General features: G+C 41.7%; 1 protein-coding gene across 5 annotated transcripts in view; it reads right to left on the reverse strand.

The window, feature by feature from the left end:
• The window catches only part of TCERG1 (transcription elongation regulator 1), a 61,399-nt gene extending 40,159 nt beyond the window's left edge, over positions 1–21,240 (reverse strand). Inside the window, exons 1-9 of one of the 5 annotated variants that reach the window (XM_066613717.1) lie at positions 21,134–21,222; positions 17,682–17,773; positions 16,964–17,189; positions 11,684–11,836; positions 11,208–11,478; positions 7,884–8,126; positions 3,491–3,553; positions 1,800–2,000; positions 3–118 (exon numbers count right to left, since the gene is read on the reverse strand). In XM_066613717.1, the coding sequence (XP_066469814.1) occupies positions 3–118; positions 1,800–2,000; positions 3,491–3,553; positions 7,884–8,126; positions 11,208–11,478; positions 11,684–11,836; positions 16,964–17,188 (1,272 nt within the window). In that variant the 5' untranslated portion in view covers position 17,189; positions 17,682–17,773; positions 21,134–21,222. Of the gene's footprint in view, positions 1–2; positions 119–1,799; positions 2,001–3,490; positions 3,554–7,883; positions 8,127–11,207; positions 11,479–11,683; positions 11,837–16,963; positions 17,190–17,681; positions 17,774–20,938; positions 21,101–21,133 lie in introns of those variants that run through there. The other 4 variants (XM_066613718.1, XM_066613715.1, XM_066613719.1 and 1 more) reach the window with 4 other exon arrangements.
• Between the last annotated feature and the right edge of the window lie 1,740 nt (positions 21,241–22,980).

Consider the following 22,980-nt stretch of genomic DNA (forward strand, 5'->3'; position numbering starts at 1 on the left):
ACCTCCTTTATAAGTTCCTTGATGGGTTCTATTTTGGGTTCCTCCTCTTCTGTTTCCATAGGCAAAGGTTCCTCAGCAGGTTCTTTAATGCTTTCTTTAATCTTTTCTTCTACTTTTTCTAAGAAGAGATAATTTATTTTCTTTTTATTTACTTTATTTACTTTCCACTTTCTGTAAATTCAAATTACTAAATTTATGTTATCAGCATGATTTTCCCAATGTAAGCACATTTTAATTATAGCAATTTCTAATAACAATCAAGGCAATAGATGTATGGCATACTTCAAAGTTCTTATAACCACCAGGCAGACGAACTGAAACAGCGGTTAGAGTGTCAGGGCTCAATCCTATCCAACTTTCTAGCACCGGTGCAAGGACAATGCAGCCCCAAGATAACAGAACAAGCATTTCCTTACCTTGAGGAGGCCTCCGTGACTGCCTCCCCACCACAGGAAGCAGTGCATGCCCCAGTACTGCATCAGTACTGGAAAACTGGATAGGCTTGGGCCCTCAGTTACAGATCTACAGCTTTCAAACATACCCCAGTACACATTAAAAGAAACTTAAGAACCACCATTCCATGAGGAACTCTTCTTGTCATTTTCAAACAGTATGATTTTAAAGTAAGCCTATTCTACTCCACTTTGCTCACTAAGCAAAGAGGCACTTTCTTAAGTGATATTCATCTTATATTTAGCAGGGAAAGAGTAACTGACCTTTTCACTGCAGCGCAGTGTATTTTCTATTGGCTGTTTTGGTGTTTCTTCTGCATCTTTTTAGATTGTGATCCCTTTTGGGACAAAGGTCCATTTTGGGACAAGGGGCCATTTAGTTATTTGATTTTCTCTGTAAACTGCCTTATTAACTTTTTTGTTGAAAAGCCATATGTATGTTATTAATATCAGACAAAAATATTAGAAATATAAACATGCAAAACCTGAAGAGAATAAAGAGTGAGTTGAATATGTCTAAAGGAGATAAGAAGCAGCAGGAGAAGGGAAACAGCGGTCAGATAAAAATATGAGATTGGAAACCAACTGAAGAGTTAGTGAGGGAAAATTGGCTCTAGGAGCAATAGTATACAAATAGTAGCTGAACCTGTGAGAATAAAGGAGAGCACTGAGACTGGGAAACAAACTGGAAAGATCAGAGAAAATGGTCAGACATAAAGGAGGAGACCCTATATCATGGATAAAAATCTCATGAAAGTGAGCAAATCTAAGTATATAAATTATTTACAATGCCCAAGACAGTAAACAGGCCCAAAAAGAACATAGACATCTCAAGTTCTCACCAAAAGCAATCCACTTCCAGAAATAGCAATGATTATTTACCCTCCCCTAAGTATATTAAATGTCTAAAATTTGGAAATCTATTTCACTTTCTGCCAGCTGAGAAGACGGATATGAAGAATACAGCTTCCTTATACAGCAATTCACATGCTGCTAATTGGAGTGCTTACATGTACAAAATTACTGCAGTTAGTAGTAACTACTGGCAGTCGTCATACATGGAAATACTTTCATAATTACTTTCTTTCTATATATGCGAGGAGCAGAATTAATAGCAGTTAACTTTTGAACATTAAGGAGGATACCGCTACAACTTTAGGCAGAAAACAATTCCTAAGTGCTTATATATTAAGAATACTGCGGTGGTATTTCCTTTCTACTGATGGGGTTTATATGGGGTCCTGAACACCGCAGAGGCTCAACACACACTTATCAGCTAATTTGTCTTCCATTTTGCAAAGCTCATCATAACTAGTAAAATTTGGGCTCTAAAACTGAACACTGTACCTTTCTCCTTCAGTTCCTGAGGCTTCTCCCAAGTTGATTCCAGTGTCCTATTGTTATAATAGTAAGTCTTCCCATCTGCCGTTTTGTACTCTGTCCATTCAGAGACTGCTGTTGCTCCAGCCAATGTAGCAGGTGATGCGGCAATAGCAACCTGAGGATGGATCATAGGTACAATAGGAGGGGCCATTCCTGGCAAGACACCTACATCAAAGGAGTAATAAAAAGGCAAGTACCGATAAAGTATCATTTTGTGAACCAGCAACATTAAACTATAATCAGCATATATAATGGCTTTTAAATGAAAATGAAGTTATTAATACTGGAAGCTGACAGATTGCTTCTGAACAGTATTCCCATGTTAGTAAACCCTGCTTCTTGCACTTTACATCATCACTAGTGCCCCTTGATCAACTGTACACTCAGTTGTTGACAACAGAAAATGTAGTCAGCATTTTATAGATTGTGTGAAGTTATTTTATAAGTGCTGAGGAAGAATTTATTTCTAATTCCATACATCACATATAAGGATCAGCATTAAAAGACGGGAAGTGATTTACTGCTCTTGAAAGCAGTATAGTGGTAACAGTGGCTAAGAGTAGGAAAACAAAAACCAAAAAAAACAAAACCCTTTAGTTTCCCCAGGACAGTTAAGAGCAAATATTTATCAGCAGACTCTCAAATGATAACAGATTGTGATCCAGCAAAGGCAGATCTACACACGCAAACAAGACTTCCCCAGAGCTATGAAGGGAAGAGAGTTCCAGTGCACATACTAAATGTCGACCACTGCTAGCACAGAGATCTTGATTCAAGCATAGGGCTCTGAATCATGATCTTAATTAGGACCGAAGGGGTGGGGAATATGTTTCTGAGACAGAAGTATATATTTAGGTGCCTGTGCAACCTGATGCCTGGGGTTTTTCCACTTTGGTTTTAGAGTTATTGGAAGCTTTGTAGGAACTTTTTTTGGGGAGGGGGAATTGCTATTTAAGATAAAACATTTTATTTCTTGACCTAAGCTTCATATATACTTAGTACACAATTTTAGAAAGACAAAAAATGTCATATTAAATTAACAAAATGATTTCTACAGCTTGCTAAAGATGAAACGCAAGGAAAAAAACCAACTTTAAAATTTAAAGTTTTTTTCTTCAGTAGATTGAGACAATTCTTGCTTCTAAGTATTTTTTTGTACACAGTTTGATTTTGAATTTAAAGTTAACCAAAACAGAGTGGGTGAAACTGTAGGATAGCTATTGCAAGCAATTTTTTGTATGAAAATGTATGTATCCTACAACAACCTTAAAAATGTAAGTTTAAACATAGACATACAAGCACATACACAAGCACACTAACATGCAAACAAAGTCTGGTCACTGCACAGATGGCAGGAAAGAAAACCCGAAACACTGTATCCCACACAGAAAAAAATAAATATATGAACATGGAAGAGATTCATACAAGTAGAATAAGCTGAACTTGCAGAGGTTTTGTACTAATCAGGGTAATACTGTTGGTTAATTGGAAACGTTTTTCACTGGCTACATGTGAAATCTGTATTTATAAATGTACTTTGAAAATAAAGATAGAGATCCAGTTATTTGGGAAAGCAAATAAAAAGTAAAAACAACAACATTCACTACCATGCCAACTTACAGACAAAACAAACTAAGATGGTTTTAAAAAATTACCGGTCTTGGTGGTAGCGACTGTCTTTACATACGGGCAGCTGACTATTTGCATCATTGCTACACCTGTAAAATGGATAAGCAAGCATGTTGGAAAGCTGCCACTGTATGTCAGCTACCACGGGGAATCTCAGCAATAGCAGGTTTCCTTCTACCAATTTAACATGCCATTTTTTTCAATGGCAAAGAGAAAGCAGGCAGGAAAGTTTAAAGTCAGTTTTGCTCTAACATTTTATTAAAATGATGCCAGATCAAATACAAGGTCCTGTAATATAACTTGTTTAAACTGAAAAAAGGGACTCAAAAGGACAATACATCCTTCTTCTAAAAAAAGTGAGGGTGATGCATGTTTTTAATTCAATGTGAATAGACCTCACCTCCTCGTGAGACAATGCTAAGAAAAAGGCTGTACTTGTTTTACTCTCTCTTTTTACAGCATTCTGTCTAGCATTTATTAAACACAATTGATGCAGCTTGCTCCTATATGTGTTTACTTTGGAAGTAAATCCCACTGCATTCAGGATGGCTTATGACTGAGAAATAACCACAGGACTGCAGTTCTATAGGAATACATTTCTATTCGGGTATAAAATGGTGGTATTGAGAGGACAAATCATACTAAGAGGCACAGGCGTACTGGTTTGGAAGAAAAGGAGACAAAGTTGAGAGATAAGGGAGTGAAAAAAGAATAAAAGAAGTTGAGTTGATGGCTCACCAGCAGCCTATTATCTGCTCTCCCTTATACGTTCTCTCATCTCTTTCCCTAACTCAGTTCTAGAACCAACACAGGCTGATAGCCTACATGGATTCCAGATGCAATTCATCCTTTAAAAATCCTGGCCATGTGAAGTTTCCTTTTTCATGGCCTCCATAAGGCTCCCATGTGGCTAGGATATTTAAATGCAACCATTAACTCTATTGTTTCTGAAAAACAGAGCTGTTGTCTAACTGAAAAAATTACATTGATAGGTCACAAAAAGATGAAGCATCCAACAAATAGAAAAAAGAATGCAAAAAAGGGGTGGGGGTGGGGAGAGTTCACATAAGAGGTAATTTTAAGGAGGCAATTCCATGAGAGGTACTAAGCTCTTACAGTACCTTTCAACAATAGAAACGAAAAAAGAAAAAATTAAATCCTTCTTGAATTAATTTTAAGAATATTTTCACTACCACAATTTGGAATACAGAAGACAAAATCAAATCAAATTCAAACACAAAAACAAAATTTATCCAAAAGCACCCAATACAAAAACATTAAAATACAATTCAGGTGTTTTTGTATTGTATCTGTCTTCCAGAAAGTGTTTTTTCTAATAAATTTCCCAAGCTCTACTCATGCATGGAATAAAATGCACAACTGCTCAGTCAAGCAGACTATTTGCTTCTATACACTAAAAATGTATTTACAAAGTTGTAATGAATGTAGAGGTTAATGTTGGTAACCATGTTTTGAATATCCCTGAAAACTAAGACTATTATAAACAAATGCACACATCACAGACCCAGACTATGATTTAGTTTGAGTCCAGCAGCTATTTCCTCTTCTAAAAGTCTTCTTTTAAAATATACATATAGTTCCAGAGGAAACAGACCTATTTTTCCAGAACTGCACAAACTATATAAAGCTTTTCACTGTATAAAGCTCTTCACTGACAATATGCATAACACTAGAGTGATCTTGTTTAACCACTTAGAACTTTGCATGACTGCAGCAAAGTAAGGATATCTCTTTGCCATGTACCCCCTAGGCTTTAATTTTTTTTTTTTAATCCTGGATTTTAGCTCTTGCGATCACAAAAAAAAACCTATAAAAATTTGGAGTTTCTCCAAACACTCAACATACAGCAGAGCAAGTAGAGTTTCCAATAGTCTCAAAATGGTGGTATTTAACTTACAATAGTAGCAGCAAAGTGAAACGTTTTCAGTAAGAAAGATTTCACAAAACATTCGTGCCTGTCTTATTATTATTTTCCTCAATACATTATTCTAATTTGACTGACAATTTTATTTTAGGAAAACCGAATCCAAGAAAATGCAAGGGAAGGACTACACTATGGTGGGAATAGCACAGGTTATACTACGCTGGTCTAACTTCAGTGTTGTCTAGTCTCATCAATGACCAAACCTAAAGTGTTTTTCAGGTGGGCAAAACTTAACATCTCAGCACTAACACTGGCATCGGATGTATCTCATCTCAAAACTGAACTTTTTCCAGCCAGCTGAACTGATTAAAACTCCTGATAATACAGGCGTGTTCCCGTATCCACAGATGGACTTCTGCAGCCTCTGCTAAGTTCAGAGGACCCTCCAGAGGTGAGGGAGTGTATGCTGGGGGTGGCCCTGCAGACCCAATCCACGGATAAGTGAATCCATGGATACAGGATCCACAGATACGGAGGACTCTCTGTACTACAGTCAGACCCCAGTATCCATGAGGGTTCAATTCCGGGACATCCCCCCGCCCCCCAGAGACCGAAATCCACTGATAACAGTCCCAGTTTAAATGTCATTTTAAACACAATAAAAACATGTGAAAATTAGCTTCCTACCTTTGTGCAGTAAAGTAGCACCCTTTCCATGCTTCTTGGGCTAAAAATAGCTCTCGAGAGTGCTATACTGCATTCACCCACTAGATGGGGCTGAATCTAATCCGATCTGTAATCTAATGCAGGGGTGGGCAAACTTTCAACTTTAGGGATCCTGGACCTTTAATAATTGTGTAGATGAGAGAATTTCAGCAGGTGCTACTTGTCATCTGTGAGATGAAAAGCTGCACCTGCTGAAATTCACTCTTCTAAACCACTGTTAAAGGTCCAGGATCCCTAAAGAAAGTTTGCCCACTCCTGATCTAACAGAATGACATTAGTTCATTAGAATACATTCAGCCCCATTGAAAAGCTGAATGTGATACTGCTCTATACTGATGTATTCTGGGGTGACTATGGGAGACTCAAGATATTTAGAGCTATTTTTAGTCCAAGAGGCTTGGAAATGGCACAGTTTGGCCATGCAAAGGTAGGAAACCCAATTTTTGCACGCTTTTTTTGTCTTTTAAGGCCATTTAAACTGGGACCCCGGCATCCATGCTGAGTCTAGTTCACAGATGCTGGATCGTGGGTGCCAGGGTCAGACCTGTTCAAAATGTTCAGATTTGCAATTCCAATCCTTGAGATTATGAAAAAGGCTTCAACACAATGACGTTACCCAACAGACCAAAGGTATTTACTTCCTTCTAAATTTCAAACACTTTTCACATAGCATCAACTATAAATAGAAGCTTAAAGCTTTTGTTTTCAAAATGAAAGATCCATATTTCAGAAATTTAACTGGCATGTGAACCACTCAAAAGTGACTTACATTGCAATTTTAAGCATGTTTATTCAAAATTAAGTTCAATGGGATTTACGCTCTAATTAGGGCATTTAGGATTGCAGCCTTAAATTATATTTCCACTGTGCTCCACATTGTGTACATATGACTGTAATCAGAGGACATATTTCCAGCAACGGTGAGCTCACTGCTAGCTTCTTTAAAATGGTCTTTAAATAAAAGCTGTGGGGAAGTAGAAAATTTTTGTGCATAGGTGCACAAAGGTGTGGATATGTGTGTCATCAACCCCCCTCCCTGGCATGTCAATTCATCATCTCCTCAAGAACATTCCCCAACTTTCAGAATAAGTCTTTGAAAGCAGGGAAAGGACTCCAGGAGGAAGGGATACCACAAAGGCACTAACACAGATGTAGATCATCATGCAAGGTCTCATGGATCCTCATCGGTGTTTTTACATCTATATTTACTTCAACTCTAAGCTTAATTTTGAATTTCTTCACCACCACCTGGCAGAGTTAATTTTTGAGACACAATATTCATCATTTAAACTCTTATTAAGCACACATATCTATAGATCCAGGGTGTAAATTTGATCAAGAAAGTGGTGTTAATAGTTGTATTTTAACTTTAATAGTTGTATTAATTAACTACATAATTAATGCCCTGAGAAGCTGTTATAGGTATTGTAATTCATCTTGAAAGTTAGTGCACCAAAGAAGCTGTTCAGTGCTTCTTTTTTCACAAAGTGGTTCCTTTACTTTGAGACAGCAGTCTACTTTTATCCATTTGTACCTATTTCTACTACTTTTAAAGTCAGTAAGTGTACTATCCAATAATCTCATTCTGATAAGGTGAATTTATTCCAAATATTAACTACGCAGCTTCTTTTCAATTGAATATTGGAAATTTTATTTTTAAAAGCCTATCTGCTAACTCCAAATTCTTTGAAGAATATTTTTAAATGAAAAGGATTCAGGCAAATTCCATACACAGTGGACACATGAGTGTAAACAAATTGACAACATGAACATGTGACTGACAAGACAGTTATAGTTTCCCAATTTACCTGGAAGTGGAATAGGCATGCCAGGAAGGGGAACACGAAATGGAGGTACCATTACTGGTGGAAAAGCAGGAATTGCTGCTGTTGGCTGAGGTACTGCGTGAGGAACTGCAGGAGGCAATGTCTGTGGGACTGGCTGGGGTACAGTCTGCACAGGCGTAGCAGAAGGAGCAGAGGTTGAAACACTGACTGAAGGTGTGGCAACTGAAACGGCTGAGCTGGGGGTCTGGTCTTGTGTTGTAGGCGCTGATAAAGAAAACAAACATCCAAAACCCTGTATCATATAGTAGGAGTTGCATATTCAACAGGACTCACCAACTTTTCCTTGCAATTCATGCAATGTTGCTTATAATCTCAGATGCAATTTATGGATATACATACAGTTTTTAGAGAGACCACTTAGGAATGCGCATATTTCCACTGAACTAACTAAAACGTTTTACAAACTTAATTTCCAAGATACTCTGCCATTGTAATATCCTTCAAATGAGTTTCTGCTGCAAGAATCAGCCTATTAAATAATCACTGCAGCTCAGAAGTTTACCCTCCCCACACACACACACTCACCTCAAAAGCATATGTAAAGTACATTTCTGAAAATAGCTGACACTGAGATTTTTCAGCTTTCTTCAAAGGACAATTATTGCATTTTATTTCATCTCCATTTTCCATACAATGCACCTAACAAACCTCCAGAGCTGTGGCAGCAGTTTTCTGTTGATTCATCAGACAGCAAATACAGTCAGTTGAAAAATTGATACTGGGAACTTACAGTACATCAAATAAACCAAACTATACTTCCCCTTGATTTAAGGAGTACAGTATATATGCCATATGTATAATACAAACTAGCCTTAAGCAATAGAATTCAGCATATGCGTAGCCACCCCACAATCTAGATTATGTTGGGAAATTATTCAATTTTTCCACCTTGAATTAAGAGACTATAGCACCTCCAGGTGGCAGCCAAGTTTGATGAGGATCAACAACATGATTGGAGACTGCCCTGGAGAAGGAGCTGATGCTGCTTATGGCACTGTGGGATATTAAAACAAACTAAGAGAACTACATTGCAATCCTACATTCATCTATGAAATTGAATAAAATTAATTTTAAGAATGCAACCAATGCTTCTAAACACATTTCATGAAGAATTTAATTACACAACAGATCAGATGGACTTTTTTCCATGAAAAGCAAAAATTAGAACTTCACAGGAAAATGCTATACAATTATATTTCAATCTACAAATATATCACAACTGTAATAATTTTCATTGGATAAAGGCAATGTCATACTATTGTCAAGGATTTTTCATTAAAGTATTCAGATGGGGATTAGTCTGATTATAGGAAATGTGAAGCATATTGAGATTAATGCAATGCTTTGCTTTAGATAGAACATTAAAAAGGATATTGGCCTTGACTTAAAGCCTCTGCATAATTTTGAATACTAAGGGCACAATCCTAACCAGGTCTACTAGAAGTAAGTCCTATTTTGTGGCTTACTCGCAGGAAAGTGTGGTTAGGATTGCAGCCTAAGAGAATCAAAGTATAATTATTATCCCTTCGAAAGAATATTTGAGTGGAAACACAACTCTAGCAGTATATTACTAGTAGTTTACAGACACAATTTATAGCCATTGTCGGCCAAAGATAAACAAGAACTGGATGTGTTCGTATAGAACCCATAAGATTCAAAAACCATAGCAAGCTAGTTTCAAATTCCATACCTCATATGGACTAAAACCTAACACTCTGTAAGGTATTTTAAAAGTTAGTTACATCTGCCAGGAAAAAAAATATCTTTGGATATCACCACACAACCATATTTTTACTTTAATGACCACTGATTCATTATAATTCAGCCTCTTGCAAGGCAAATTCAAGCAAGGGGTTCCCAAGAACATGCCTGGAAACCTAACATGTTGAGGACTTCATGAAACAGTATCATGCAGCTATCCTTATGCTGTTTGATTATTCTAAGCAGGCCTGATATAAGCTGGCCTCAATATGGTGAGCACTCTGCAAAGTTAAACATTCTGGCTAAAGTGCACATTCCTCCAACTCTTCATCCTTAGATTGTCACGACTTCGGAGTACTGTAGAGTCATCAAACTCAAGAGAAAGAAATGGAGAAAGAGGAAGAAAGGCATTGCAAAAGTAACAGAGGTTAAGTGCATAGAAAAGTAGCAGGTTTCAGAGCCACTCATCGGGCATAACAGCATTCACCAGCTCTAGCTGTCTTGGCTCTGGTAATAGCATCTTTTGCTTTCTTATAACTACTTGGTTAGCTGCTGCAAGGGAAGACTTCTCTAGACTGTAAATCTATATATCATAGAATTCATAAAATGTCCTGTATGCGTTCCCTGAACAATAAATACTTGCTCTAGCCAAGTATCTGTCTACCTGAATGAGAAACAAGGAGTACACTTTTAGAGAGGTATTTCTTCTCCAAGGGAAAGCCCTTCTTGTAGTTTTTGAAAAAATGCCATGTGAAGGACGTATGCTACCAGCAGTATAGTTTATAAGTGGGAAACTATAAAAGGAATTATTGACTCAGCTGCAAACAACCTGCAAGTTCTTCATTTTCCTATTCATAATATTAATTGCCAACCCTTGAAACTGCATTGTGAGGAAGCATTTCCCTAAATGCACAGTTAAGCATTTACCACACTTATATAGGGCTCTCATTCCCCATGAATTGTCAGAATATGCATGCATTCATTTCCCTGCGTGAGAGAAGGATAAATGAAAAAGTAATCTTGTAAGAATTCCTCATTCCTTTTTCAATGCATTTTTCTTATTGACATGGCTGAATGTTCAGACTCAAATATAGTCATGGACTAATTCACACTGAATGCAACCCTGAAACAGCACCAATATGAGTGCCTCTGGAACTAATGAAGTTGTCACAATGCTTGCAGGGAGGTATCATTTGAGTGAATTGGCTGCTCCACATGGATGGTCATTGTAAGAAGTGAGGCATCTGCAATGCAGGCAATGCACATGGAACCATTTGTTCCAACAAAGGATACCTTACAGCCCTGAATGCTCTACAGGTATTTGCATGCCTGAAGTGCTTCTAAAAAAGAACAACAGAAATGAGTATGCAACAGAGAGCCAGTTAACATATATTAATTGGTCCGTTTTTCTTTTCCACATGATTACGTATGTGGAATGAACCATGAGGATGTAGGACAATTAGCATATGACAACTGGTTATAAAAAGAGAGGCAGCATGCTATGTTGCAGAACTTTTCAAAAAATCAAATTTATTTCTCACCCACCCAAAACTCAACTCCCTTTCTTCCCACAAATTTACTCACTGGAAATGGTTTGTGAAACAGAGGTTGCTGTGGTGGTGGTAGTAGCAGTTGTGGAGGACTGACTACTTGATGATGTAGATGGAGATACTGCTGATGCAGGACTACTAGTAGTAGGTGTGGTAGCACCTACAGCTTGAGCTTGAGCTTGGGCCTGGGCCTGGGCCTGCGCCTGGGCTGCCAGCATCGGTGTCAGCTCAGACTGCTGAATAACTTTTACTCCATCAGGTTTGGTCCATGCTGACTCACGTGTTCGTGCATTATAGTAATAGACCTAGAGAAAAAAAATTAGGATATATAACGCAGTTCTCCCATTTATTTCTAAAACTGGAACCAGAAAAGCACCAAATCTATATATCTATTTAAAAACATTTTAATACCCTGAACGACACTCGATATCATACTGCTTGGTCACCTTAACTGATGGCTACCAAGCTCTACACACCAACATGCAGCTCAGAGTGGCAAGGAAGTCTTACCTTTCCATCTGGAGTTTTGTTTTCTACCCATATCTCTTCAGTAGGTGGCATTGTTGGTGTTCCAGGAGCAGTGACTGGTGGCATCCCTGGAGGAAACATCATACCAGGAGGTGGTGGCATGTTACCCATAGGAGGAGGCATGAAGGGTGGTCTCTACAAAAGAAAACAGAAAAAAAAATTGCAGATGTTTTCATACATATACTGAAGCTTTCCCAGCAAACCATATCATGACACATACCTTGCATCCGAAGTCTACAATGTGAAATGGATAACATTTTTAAAATAAAAATCTTAATTAATGTAAAACAATGTGTTCACTGCAGAAAGAGAAAAGGGTAGAACAAAATATCCCCAATTACAAAGATAAATAGTGTATTGTACAAATATTTCAGAATGCTCTTATAGCCACAGGTATTTGAACTCGAATGTGCTTGTTTATATAGACAAATTTAATTTTTTATGTGGAAATCGTTTTTACTGAAGCTTTTTAAACCTCAGTTGTGTTTCCTGCAAACACTTTCAATCTTCCCACCTCAACAACAGAAATGAGATGCTGCTCTATAGGTTTGCTTGAAGTGAAATCAATTTTAGTTTTGCTTCCACTTGCAATCTAAGATTTAATAAAAATTTTAGCTTCAGATTTGAAATGACTTGCACAGCCAATCAAGTGAAATCACAGTATGATTTTTGGTCTGCAAAATTTGATGCAATCCTTCAAGTCTTTGCATATTTACAGATTTAACATCCATAAATGTGCAATAAAGTATTGGGGGGGTGTATCCACAGATCCCATATCCGCAGATAAGGTCCAAAGCACCCCCCCCCCCGTGTATGTGCCACCTCTGGAGCTCCCCTTGCCTCCAGAAGGGCCTCTGAGCCCAGCAGAGTCTATGCTCATCTGTTTGCAGACTCTGCCAGACTCACAACGAACCTTAAGGTGAAAAAAGTGACATCCAGTTTCTCTGTGAAACTTCCTAATGCCTTACAAGGCACAATTTCTCTGGGTTTCCTAATGTCTTGGTGTTAGTCACTTTTTAAAATCTTAAGTCACTTTTTTCAAGTGACTTCTGCTGGGCTCAGAGGACCCTCCAGAGGCGAGGAGAGCAGAGCTCCCCTTGGCTCCAGAGGGTGGGGGGAGGTGTTTGCATGTATCTGCGAGGGATTCCAGAACAGAACCCTCTGCAGATATGGGGACATGCCTGTAGTTTTTTGAGTGATCACTCAAAAAACTGCTTTTGCACTTTTGAGTTGTTTGCCAATGTTTTATTCACTGATATTAAGTATCGTCATTAATGTTCTAAATACTCAGAAACACATTTAGCAATAAAATGTGTTGTGAAAATGACAAAAACCTATCCTATCCAACTTTCCAGATAGGAGGGCCCAATCCTATCTAACTTTCTAATGCCGATACAGCTGTAATGCAGCCCAGAGGTCTCCGTGACTGTTTCCCCACTGCAGAATGCAGCACATGCCCTGTTCACATAGGACATGGCCCAAAAACAACTAACAAAACGTTGCATTAAATCCTTCAGCTTGGGTGTCAATAGGGAAGAGCTCTCTGCCCAAAGGCAGTTCACTCTCTACCCAGCCAAACCACTGTCAGGAAAAATGGTCATTGTTCCTTTAAGAGTAAATCAACAACTGTTACAGGTCCCAAACCCCAGTTGCATCTTGTTTACACAAAGTAAGCTGTCCAGTTCCCTTCTGACTTCCCAAATCATGCTCCTATTGCTACGTGACTCTACAACGGATAGAACTCTAGTCTAAGAGTTCAGAGTAAAGGAAATAATAACCACAGTGAGTACAATAAGAACAGATAGTCCTTCTCTACCCTTTTTGGAGGGAAATTTGCCTCTTTGTGAGTAAGAATTTTTAAAGAAATGAAAAAGATCTGTATACTCAGGTTCCCCTTCTCCAACACACAGAAACTTCCTTTATATTTGTGGGTGGCCCTGTTTTACCTACACACTAACAAGCATAAGGCCACCAGTACTGCTACTAGAGCAAATGTTTCTGCTGAATGAAGCAAAAGATTAGTTTGTCAGGAAAATAATATCTCACAATCCCTACAACAGTGGTGCAAAGGGAAGTTTCACTAGCATCCAAACACCCTAAGCAGTTTGCATTAAGTCATGGTCAGGCTGAAAGCTTATAGTAAAGGAACGGATGTTTTGTATCCAGGCTTGAGTATCCTGGATTCCCATTCCTATGCCCATTCCTAGCATAGAAGTACAAAGCCCAACAGACATAGAAATTAAAGGAACCTAAGAGCACAGAGGCAGAAGAAAAAGGTGCAAAGAGAGCAGTGGGCAGTAAAATAGGAACTGGAGAGAAGCATAGATGAAAGTATAAGAAACTGGATAAAAAAATTTCAAAGGTGCACACAATTGAAGAAAGTAGCCAATAACAAAGGGAGCTTGGATAAAACTTCACACAGACTATGTTGTCAGGAAAGCAATAACAAAGAGATGGAAAGGCTAACAAGCTGAATGGAAAGAAGGTTCAGATCTGGGCTGAAGAAAACAGAACAGAGCAGGCAGTGTGCTGTGAAACAGACTTCAAGAAATTATGGTTGGAAACCAGAAGTCCAAAATAGAAAGAGGAGAGTACAGAGCAACTGAGTACATAAACAGAAAAAGAGATAATGGGGAAAAAGTCACATATGGCCTAGAACAGTTATCTTGGATAGATTATGTAACGCTGCCTGTGCCTTCAATGCAGCAGGTTTAAAGCCCATGTTTCCACTGGTGTAGCACCAAGCTAAGCGTTTTAATGAAGGTTGTGTATGATGGGTCAGGGAAGTTGCTCGATTTGTTAGTAAGGAGTCAGTCACTACAGTGGGGCACATACACACCTTCTCTCCATTAAACAGCTTAACGCTGCCATTGCTGTCCCTCCCTTCCCTGTGCACACTCGTTTGGCCCCTTTGTGCATGAGTGTGCACAAGTTGGGGAGGAGAGGGAGCAAATGAAGAACTCTGCTTTCTGCCAGTTCATTTTTATATCCATCCCCTCCATCATCCCTGCTCCACTCTGCTAACTGGATATTGCCTAGAGGGATTGGTCTTGTGGGAGGGGGTGGCTGCAGAAAAACAGGGAATCACCACAAAAGAGGCAGGGAAAAGTGACTATCAGGTGACAGCAAGAAACAGAGCGAAGAAAAGACACGCAGGAAGGATGAGGCTCACAGGAAGGAGCAAGGGGCAGCAGCAACAGAAGCTGCATCCCAGCATGGCCACTGGAACCTCCAGGGCAGATTTGGGTCTGCTCTCTATAACGCAACTGGGATTTAACATGGTGGCAGTGGCACGTTGTGCAGGGAGCATGGAGAGAATTGTACCTGTGATCTCCCTTGGCTCAGCTGTCTGTGTGGCTAATTCCACCCCACTTGGATTATGGCAGCTGCTAATATGCTGATGTTCAAGATGTATATGAGCCCTGCAAGGTGATCCGCAGTTTGGGCAGCTAAGGGAGAGGGAGGCCAAAGTAGCAGCAAACGGTGGCAAGGTCTCCTTGCTCAGGGAAGGAAGAGGAGGGGGAAGAAATGTTCTGCTCCTGCCCCAGTAATAACTGCTGCTGCTGCAGCCACTGCTGTGTAAGTCTATCAAAAGGGAAGAGAGAGAGAGAAACGGACCAGCTCCATGGTGGCATTTAGACTGATTGAAATGACAATCAAATTGGGGGTGCCTCCCACGTGCTGTCACATGGTGAAAGAAGAAAACGGGGGGGGGGTCACCACAGTCCTGCTCTCTCCCCCACTCCTGACCTTTGGTCAGTGGCGGTCCTAGCCACTGCAGCACCCAGGGCCACACTGCCAGAGGGGCTGATCCTACCTGGAGATGCTTTCCCCACCCACCATCTCCCTCTCATGGAGGTGTTCTGAGGGCTGGAGAGGCATGTGGCCTTGCCGGCCCTCTGGAGGCCTTAGAACAAGGGTGTCAAACTCATTTCAAACAGTGGCCAAATAGCATTCATGGCACCTGCTGAGGACCGGAAGTGATGTCATTAAGCAGATGATGGCAAGAAATAAGCACTTTACTCTCATGTAGAAACTTATTAGCTGCAAATGACAGAAGAGAAAATGTGCAAATCTTGTTCATAATTTCAAGATATGATAGAGCCCAACTATTATGCTGGGAGAGCCCAATTGTAACAGGGGCCAGAGAAATTGCTACTGGGGGCAACATCAAGCCCACAGGCCTTATATTGAGACCCCCTTACCTTAGTAGGCATTCTGAGGGCCAGGAAGGCTGGGCATGGCCTCTCCGGCCCTCATAATGCCACCAGGGAGGAGGCAGCAGGCACCTCTCAGAGCAGTATGGGGTGGAGGCCGCCCCAGTGGTGACACCCAGGGTCACTTGTACCTGCGGACCCCCACCCAGGAACACCACTGCCTTTGGTTACAATGACTGAACATTTTTTAATTGGGTGGTTGCTTCTGCAGCTTTTCTTCTTATCCCAGCTATGTGAATGCTTGTCTACCAGGAAGCCAGATAAGGAAGGAATGGGAAGGTATTTTCCCTCCAAATCTCTCACTCTGCGTCATCTCTCTGTGTTATGTACCAGGTGCCTTATTGTGCACTGTTGCATTATAACCAGTTCATTAGCAACAATGTAAATAAATAAAAATATTTCTTTCTTGTTCTTAAACAACAGAGACTGCCACACTGGACAGTTGCACTAGACCAAAAAACATGGAGCGAGTGTGGGTCACATTGGGAAGATCGCCAATGAAGATGAATCATCAAAATATCAAAGTAAAATATCTTTCTAGATCTTTTTCAGTATCATAAAGCTAGGTGGGTCCCGATACACTCATTTTAAAAGGTGGGTCTCAGAGCAATAAAATTGAGGAACCACTGGCCTAGAGACAAAAAAAATCCATGTGCTTTTCCAAGAATGAAACAACTGTGCTATACAGGGAAACAAACTTTGGAGACCAAGTAAACAAAAAAGAAAAATAAGGCAGTTCATGAAAAAATGAAAAGATTACAGGAAAAAAAAGATCTAATAATGAAAGCTGTTGTAAACCTTTGGATAGAAGACATTTTCATCATTACTGATGATTATATATTTCATATCCTACAAACAGAATCATTTGAAAACTGTTATTTCAACTCTGTTATTTATTTTACTCAGAAGTAAACCCATTGTGTTCAGTAAGACTTATGCTGTAATTCTATCTTACTCATTGGAAACAAACATCTCGACTTGCAAGGCAACAGTTTACAATTCATTTTACAAAATCAACCTGTATATCATTCCGTGAACATTTTACCTGCAGATGTGGAGGTCCCATAGGTGGAGGAATTCCTCCCGGAGGTGGCATTGGAGGCATATTTGGATCAAAAGGAGGACGTCCAAATGGAGGCCGAGGTGGTGGAGGTGGACCTCGCATCATACCAAAAGGTGGAGGTGGGCGCATAAGAGGTGGTGGGCCTCTCATGACAGTGTTTGGTGGAGGAGCTGGACCACGAAATCTCAATGCTTGCTGCTGAGCCATTCTGTGAGCAAAACCAAAAAGAAACAAAATGCTTTGCCTTCAAGCCTGCTGATCACCTTGTTGGTATTATAAGTGAACAATGAGACACAAGATCTCATGAACAATACTGGGGCTCCAATCTTTTGAGGAGTCTCTGTCCTCGTAATTTAAATGTGTTAAAAACAGTATCTAAGTTGGGACTACTTAGAATAGAAAGGTACTGCGCAAGCTTCCCTCCCACAGGCCTACCTACAAAGCACCTCAGATAAGAGATGCAACACCCATATCTCTCCAATATGCATCCAGCCCTTTTCAAACCAATTTTTCTGATAATGTATCAAAGACACCCAATGGTTTCATAATGTGAATGGGTGTCCATCATGCTCTTGAACGAAACCATCGATAACATCTCAGTTGTGACCTAAAAGCACAAATTGAGTATGCTAAGCCCACTGTGCCACCCAACCCTCTATAGAGGTAGTTTAGTAAATGTATATATAGAAAAAACGTTCACCTTTGTAACCAACAAACGCTCTTCTGATGCTCTCAGGAAAACAATTTTGCCCACCATTTAGTGCCAGTGCAATACCAATGTTGGCATGATGACTCAAAATTGAAAAAAACAAAGGTTATAAGGTGGTGAACGACAACAGACACATAATTCAACACTCATTATTCAAACACCTAATTTAGGAATTTGTACAGCATCAAGGCGTTTAAGAATTCTATTATATAGAAACTGTAATGTAATCCTATAAATGTCCAAGTCAGCTCCAGTGAGGTGGTTAAGAGCCACCACTGGATTACTGCATTCTTGATAAAGATATCTGAATAAATAATGTATGTATATTGCATTAGTTATAAAGTGTTTGCAAAGCTACACGTTTCAGGTTATGCTTTCAAAATACAAGATTAGGACTGAATTTTTTCCTGGAAATTGCTCACACTGTTTTTCCTTTAAAACTCATAATGCACACATAGCTGAAACAATATACGTACATTTTCACTCAGATATCTATTTCAAGTACAAATCATCTTACAAACAGTGTTCTCTAACCTGAACACTTTCACTAAGAAGGTTTTTCTACTAGTCCTGAAAAACACTGTCTACAGGTCTGATACTGTTGCTGTCATAGTTCAGACAACCATAAAAGAGATTCAGGGCTGATATTAGTGTGACATTTTGCACTAACACCTTAATTTTTTCCAGTGCTTTAAAGCGCTTACATTTAGATACGTTTTCATAGGCATTTTAACTTCTCTATGACAGATCCACAAACAGATCCCTGTTGGGCACTACTAGAAAGTTCACATGAAAAACATTCTCACGTTGTCACATGTATTTTCTCAATGAACCCTTTGCAGAGTGGCATGCTCAGAGATACAAACATTATAAAAACTGTTTGCTTGGTCTGTTCCAAAATGTATATACAATTGCAATTGCTAAATACTAAAATAAATAGAAAAAGTTGCCTAAAGATGCAACAAGTGATGAACCCCAAGCCAACAAGCAAAATAACCTAATTCCTTTTATTTCACTATGAGTTGACTGAAGGCCCAACTCTATCCAATTTTCTAGTGCTGGTACAGCTGTGCTAACGGAGCGTGTGCTACATCCTGTGGTGGGGAGGCAGTCACAGAGGCCTCCTCCATGTAAGGGAATGCTTGTTCCCTTGTCTCAGGGCTGCACTGCAGCTGTACTGGTGCTGAAAAGCTGGACAGGATTGGGCTCTAAATGACCTTTGGAACAATCAACAGACAGACAGATTCAAAAGAATGGACAGCTTTCATAGGTATATGGAAAAACTTCTTCACACTGTGGAATAAGATCTGCACCCTGTTAGAATATCCAGTGTTTTGGTGTGGTATAAGCCTTCTTTCCCACCTCCCATGATTACAGTGCGGAGACAAGACTGTATTGTCATCAATCCACCTTTTCCCCAGGTATGAAGAAACAACAAGGGAAGAGGCAAGCATCAAAAAAGGACTTTTATTTCAGACTGCTAAACCGTAGCTGCTGTCACCACTGTGGATCTAAGTAGCAAACCCACCCCATCTACACAGGTTGGCAATATTTCCTAGGCACAATGGAATACTTCAAAGAGACATGTATTTTTTTTAACCTAAAATACTGAACATTACACTTGAATAAGCGCAGACAGCCTGTCACCATGAACACTAGCAGTTAAGTTTCCAGGAGTTCTAAGGGTTGTGCTGCTTTTCACCACCTGTTTGATTATTAGAAACTACTTGGAAGAGACTATAAATACAGTCACGTGATTGTGTACAGTGTATCCTGAGCCACATGGCAATAACACTGGTTAGTATAACAAATCGAAATAAAAACACCACATTTGGGCTTTGGTAATTTGGCATACACTAAAGAGCATTCCAACAGGTATAAACACAAGGATAACTATTTTGACAAATTATTTTGCTTTTCTCAGGGACACAATTCATTCCATTTCCAGCATGAACCCTGCATGTAGATTGTCACGGCAATCATGCACATGTATTTAGCTCTGCATTCATAGGAAAATGCAATTTCTGCTGCTGTTCTAGTGCACTAAGCAAAATAGAGGGCCCCAGAAATGTTGCATAACACAGTATGACATGTAAGTTTCATACTGGTTCCTATGCAGAGGTGCTTGATTTTGTAGGAAAGGTGTAACATGCAAATCAATGCTTAGCATTAAGTGAATACAATTTTGATGTGTTTGAAAGGAAAGAGAAAAGGAGAGTCAATGCCATCAATGCTTTTCTAGACTTGGAAAGCATTATTTTAAACTCCACAACTCTTGAGAAGCTTTATGTGTAGGGTTAGCTGATACAAGCGGGGACAGAGTGCTTTTACCTTAAAACCCATTTTTGCCCAGCCCACAGGGGGGCACATTTGGTCCCTGTTGTGTTGGGCAGAAATGACTTAACGACTGTATAGAAGAGGGAATTCTGACAAGTGCAGCTCTCACTACGGAAAGGTTAAAGAAGCTACCCCCCTTTGTAACTTGTAGCCCTGCATGTGTGTGCATACGCATGCCTAATTACATTCATATGAACACATGGAACTGCTCCCTAACTGTTTGGCCCAGTACTATCAGCAGCAGCTGGCCACAGTTCTCCAAGGTGCCAGATAGTGCCGCAACCTCAGATGTTTCACAGCAGTGTTTCTCAACCAGTGCTGCAGGCACCATGGGGTACCACTGGAGGTGGTGTCTGTGGTACTCGTGGGACCCCTGCCATGTGAGGCAGCAAAGCGGTAGGAGGCTTGGCAGTCAGAGATCCAGAGCAGGCCTGTCCAGGCTCCTGCCCACCCTGAGTGGTGCTTGTCACGTGGCCTCCCACCCCAGAAGCAACTGGTGGTGACGTCACCAGCCCTAACTTCCACTGCTGCTTCGAACAGGTGGACAAGCACTGAGGCAGTGGAGCCCCCGCCTGCCTACAGAGCCTGAGCGCTTCTCAGCGAGCCAGCCAGTCACCTGCTCCTCTCCCCCCCCCCAGTCAGGGCTCCGGGTGAGGGAGGCCAAGGCGGGCTGTGAGGGCCAAAGCTTGCTCTCCTCCCCCACACGTCACCGCGTACAGGCAGCGCGACCACGTTTTCACCGGCACGCGCTTCAACTGAGCTCCCAGCCGGGAGGGGGGGTAATTGAAGCCCCCAGGCGCCGCCCACCAGCCCCCCCACCCCCCACAAGTGTCCGTTGGAGGCCACTGAGGGAGGCTCGTGACGTCACGTGCCGGGGTGTGGAGAGGGGGGGTTGTGACGGGGACTCTCACCCGAGCCGGCATGAAGCTTGAGGGGACGAGAAGTGCGGCTTCCGCTTCGAGGCTGACCTCAGCGAAGGGGGAGGGGCTCGCTGAGGTAAAAGCGGGGAGGGAGCCGCCTTCTGCGCGCGCGCTCGCTCGCGCACTCACAAAGGCCTAGTGCTCCCGCCACTCCAGCGCGCGCGCGCTAACCGAACGTCGCCCTACCTGATCTCATTATTGTATCGCTCCGCCGCCCCAGCGTCCCCTTCGCCTCCGCCGGCCCCAGCGCCGCCGCTTCCAGCGCCACCACCTCCTCCTCCTCGTTCCGCCATTACCAGCCGACTCTGCCGCTGCACACGCCCACCCACGCCAGGCCTAGGCTCCGCGCCACTGGCTGGTGGCCTTGTCAATCACGCCACAGCCTCGTCTCCATTGGCCGCGCTCGCCGCCGATTTTGAATGAGGGGCGGGACGGTGAGCGCTGATTGGCTGGCCGCGCTGAAAGGACATCAAGCGGCGCCGCGGAGTCGCGCCCCTCGCGGCCTGGTTTGTGTGCCTCGCGCGACCTTTGACCCGGAACTGGCGTTATGTATTAGATTAAAAAGGGAAACGCGCGCTCTACCTCTGTGCATCTCGCTGGTCCTCCTTCCCGTCAGAAAGACGCTCCCGAGAGTGAAAGGTTAAGATTTCCTCCAATCAAAAACCGGACTGTTGCTATGCGACAATCCGTACCAAAATGAGCCACGCTGAGGGAGGCTGCAATCAGCCAATGAGGCGCCGTATCGACAAGCAGGGGTGGCGCGAGATTTGGACACGATGACCAACTAGAAGGCAGGACCGGCAGGCCCGCAGCCAATCACGAAACGGCACCGCGCTCCTTCTCCCTCTTGGGTGGACGAGGCTGGCCAGGCAGTGACGCGCATGCGCATCTATGTCGCCTTGGGGCTGTTGCCTGGGCTGGCGCTTTGGCAAGGCCCGAGGGAGGAAACTGTTGGCCCTGCTGCAAAACGGGGGGGAGGGGATGAGGCTGCGATCCTGTGCACCCTTTCCTGGGAGTAAGCGCCATTGACTACAATTTACTTACTACTGAGTAGACATGCATGGGGTTGGGCTTTGAGGCTGCACTCCTATCATGCTTCCCTGGGAGTAAGCACCATTGACTGGAATGGGGCTTACTTCTGAGCAGACACACGTGGGATTGGGCTATGTAATGAGCAGTTGGGAAAGTGGCCATGCAGGAGCCTGAGCGCTGGGACTTCTTGAAGGTCCTGCTCGCCTCTCCCTGCAGGCGGATGTCCCATCGCCCTAGTGGGGCATCCTCCTGGGGAGATAGTTCAGGCCAGGGGTGTCACACAAAGGTAGACCTTCCAGGCTTCACAAGAACAAAAAGTGACAGCCCGTGTCCTCTGTCCTGAGCCCCTGACACGAATGTTCCTGTTGAGGCTTCCAAACAACCTGGCCCAGGAGCCAGTGTCTCAGGCAGCTGCTCACTCTTCCCATTTCAAACAACCTTCACCTGAAGCAGTGTTACAACTCAGAGCCTCAACAATCCATGTCAGACGCCAAGTGTGGAACTTGGAAGATCTAATTATTTTCCCAGGCCCAGTAACTCCTTTCTGTTTTGCTCCCCTGAACTGTTTGATTGCTGTCTTCATCCACCTTTTCATTTGTATGACTCTTAAAATGCATGAGCATCCAGCAAGTATTTGTACTGAAGGGCAGTATATACAATTTTTAAATAAATAAATAAACTCTTTGTACTGATGTGTGTCAGTGGCCACTCTGCAGTTTCCCAGAATGCTTTGCTGGAAAATAATCATGTTACTTACTCTGTGGTTTATGAATGTTTAAAATTTATGCCTTGAGAGCCTGTTTAGTTTCCTCAGGAACAAAAAACCTACAGCCTAAACTGTGTGACATAAAACAGACAAGATTACATCCCTGCAGTCTTAATCAATCCATGGCACTGTCTGTGGTCAACCGTCATGAAAGTGTGGTTTGTGCTTTTTCCCCCCTCTGAGGCATCTCTTTGATGAAATTATGCTTCATAAACTGTTAGTGGAAAATCCTGTT

The sequence above is a fragment of the Tiliqua scincoides genome, chromosome 2 (assembly GCF_035046505.1).
Source record: "Tiliqua scincoides isolate rTilSci1 chromosome 2, rTilSci1.hap2, whole genome shotgun sequence".
NCBI classification, from domain to species: domain Eukaryota; kingdom Metazoa; phylum Chordata; class Lepidosauria; order Squamata; family Scincidae; genus Tiliqua; species Tiliqua scincoides.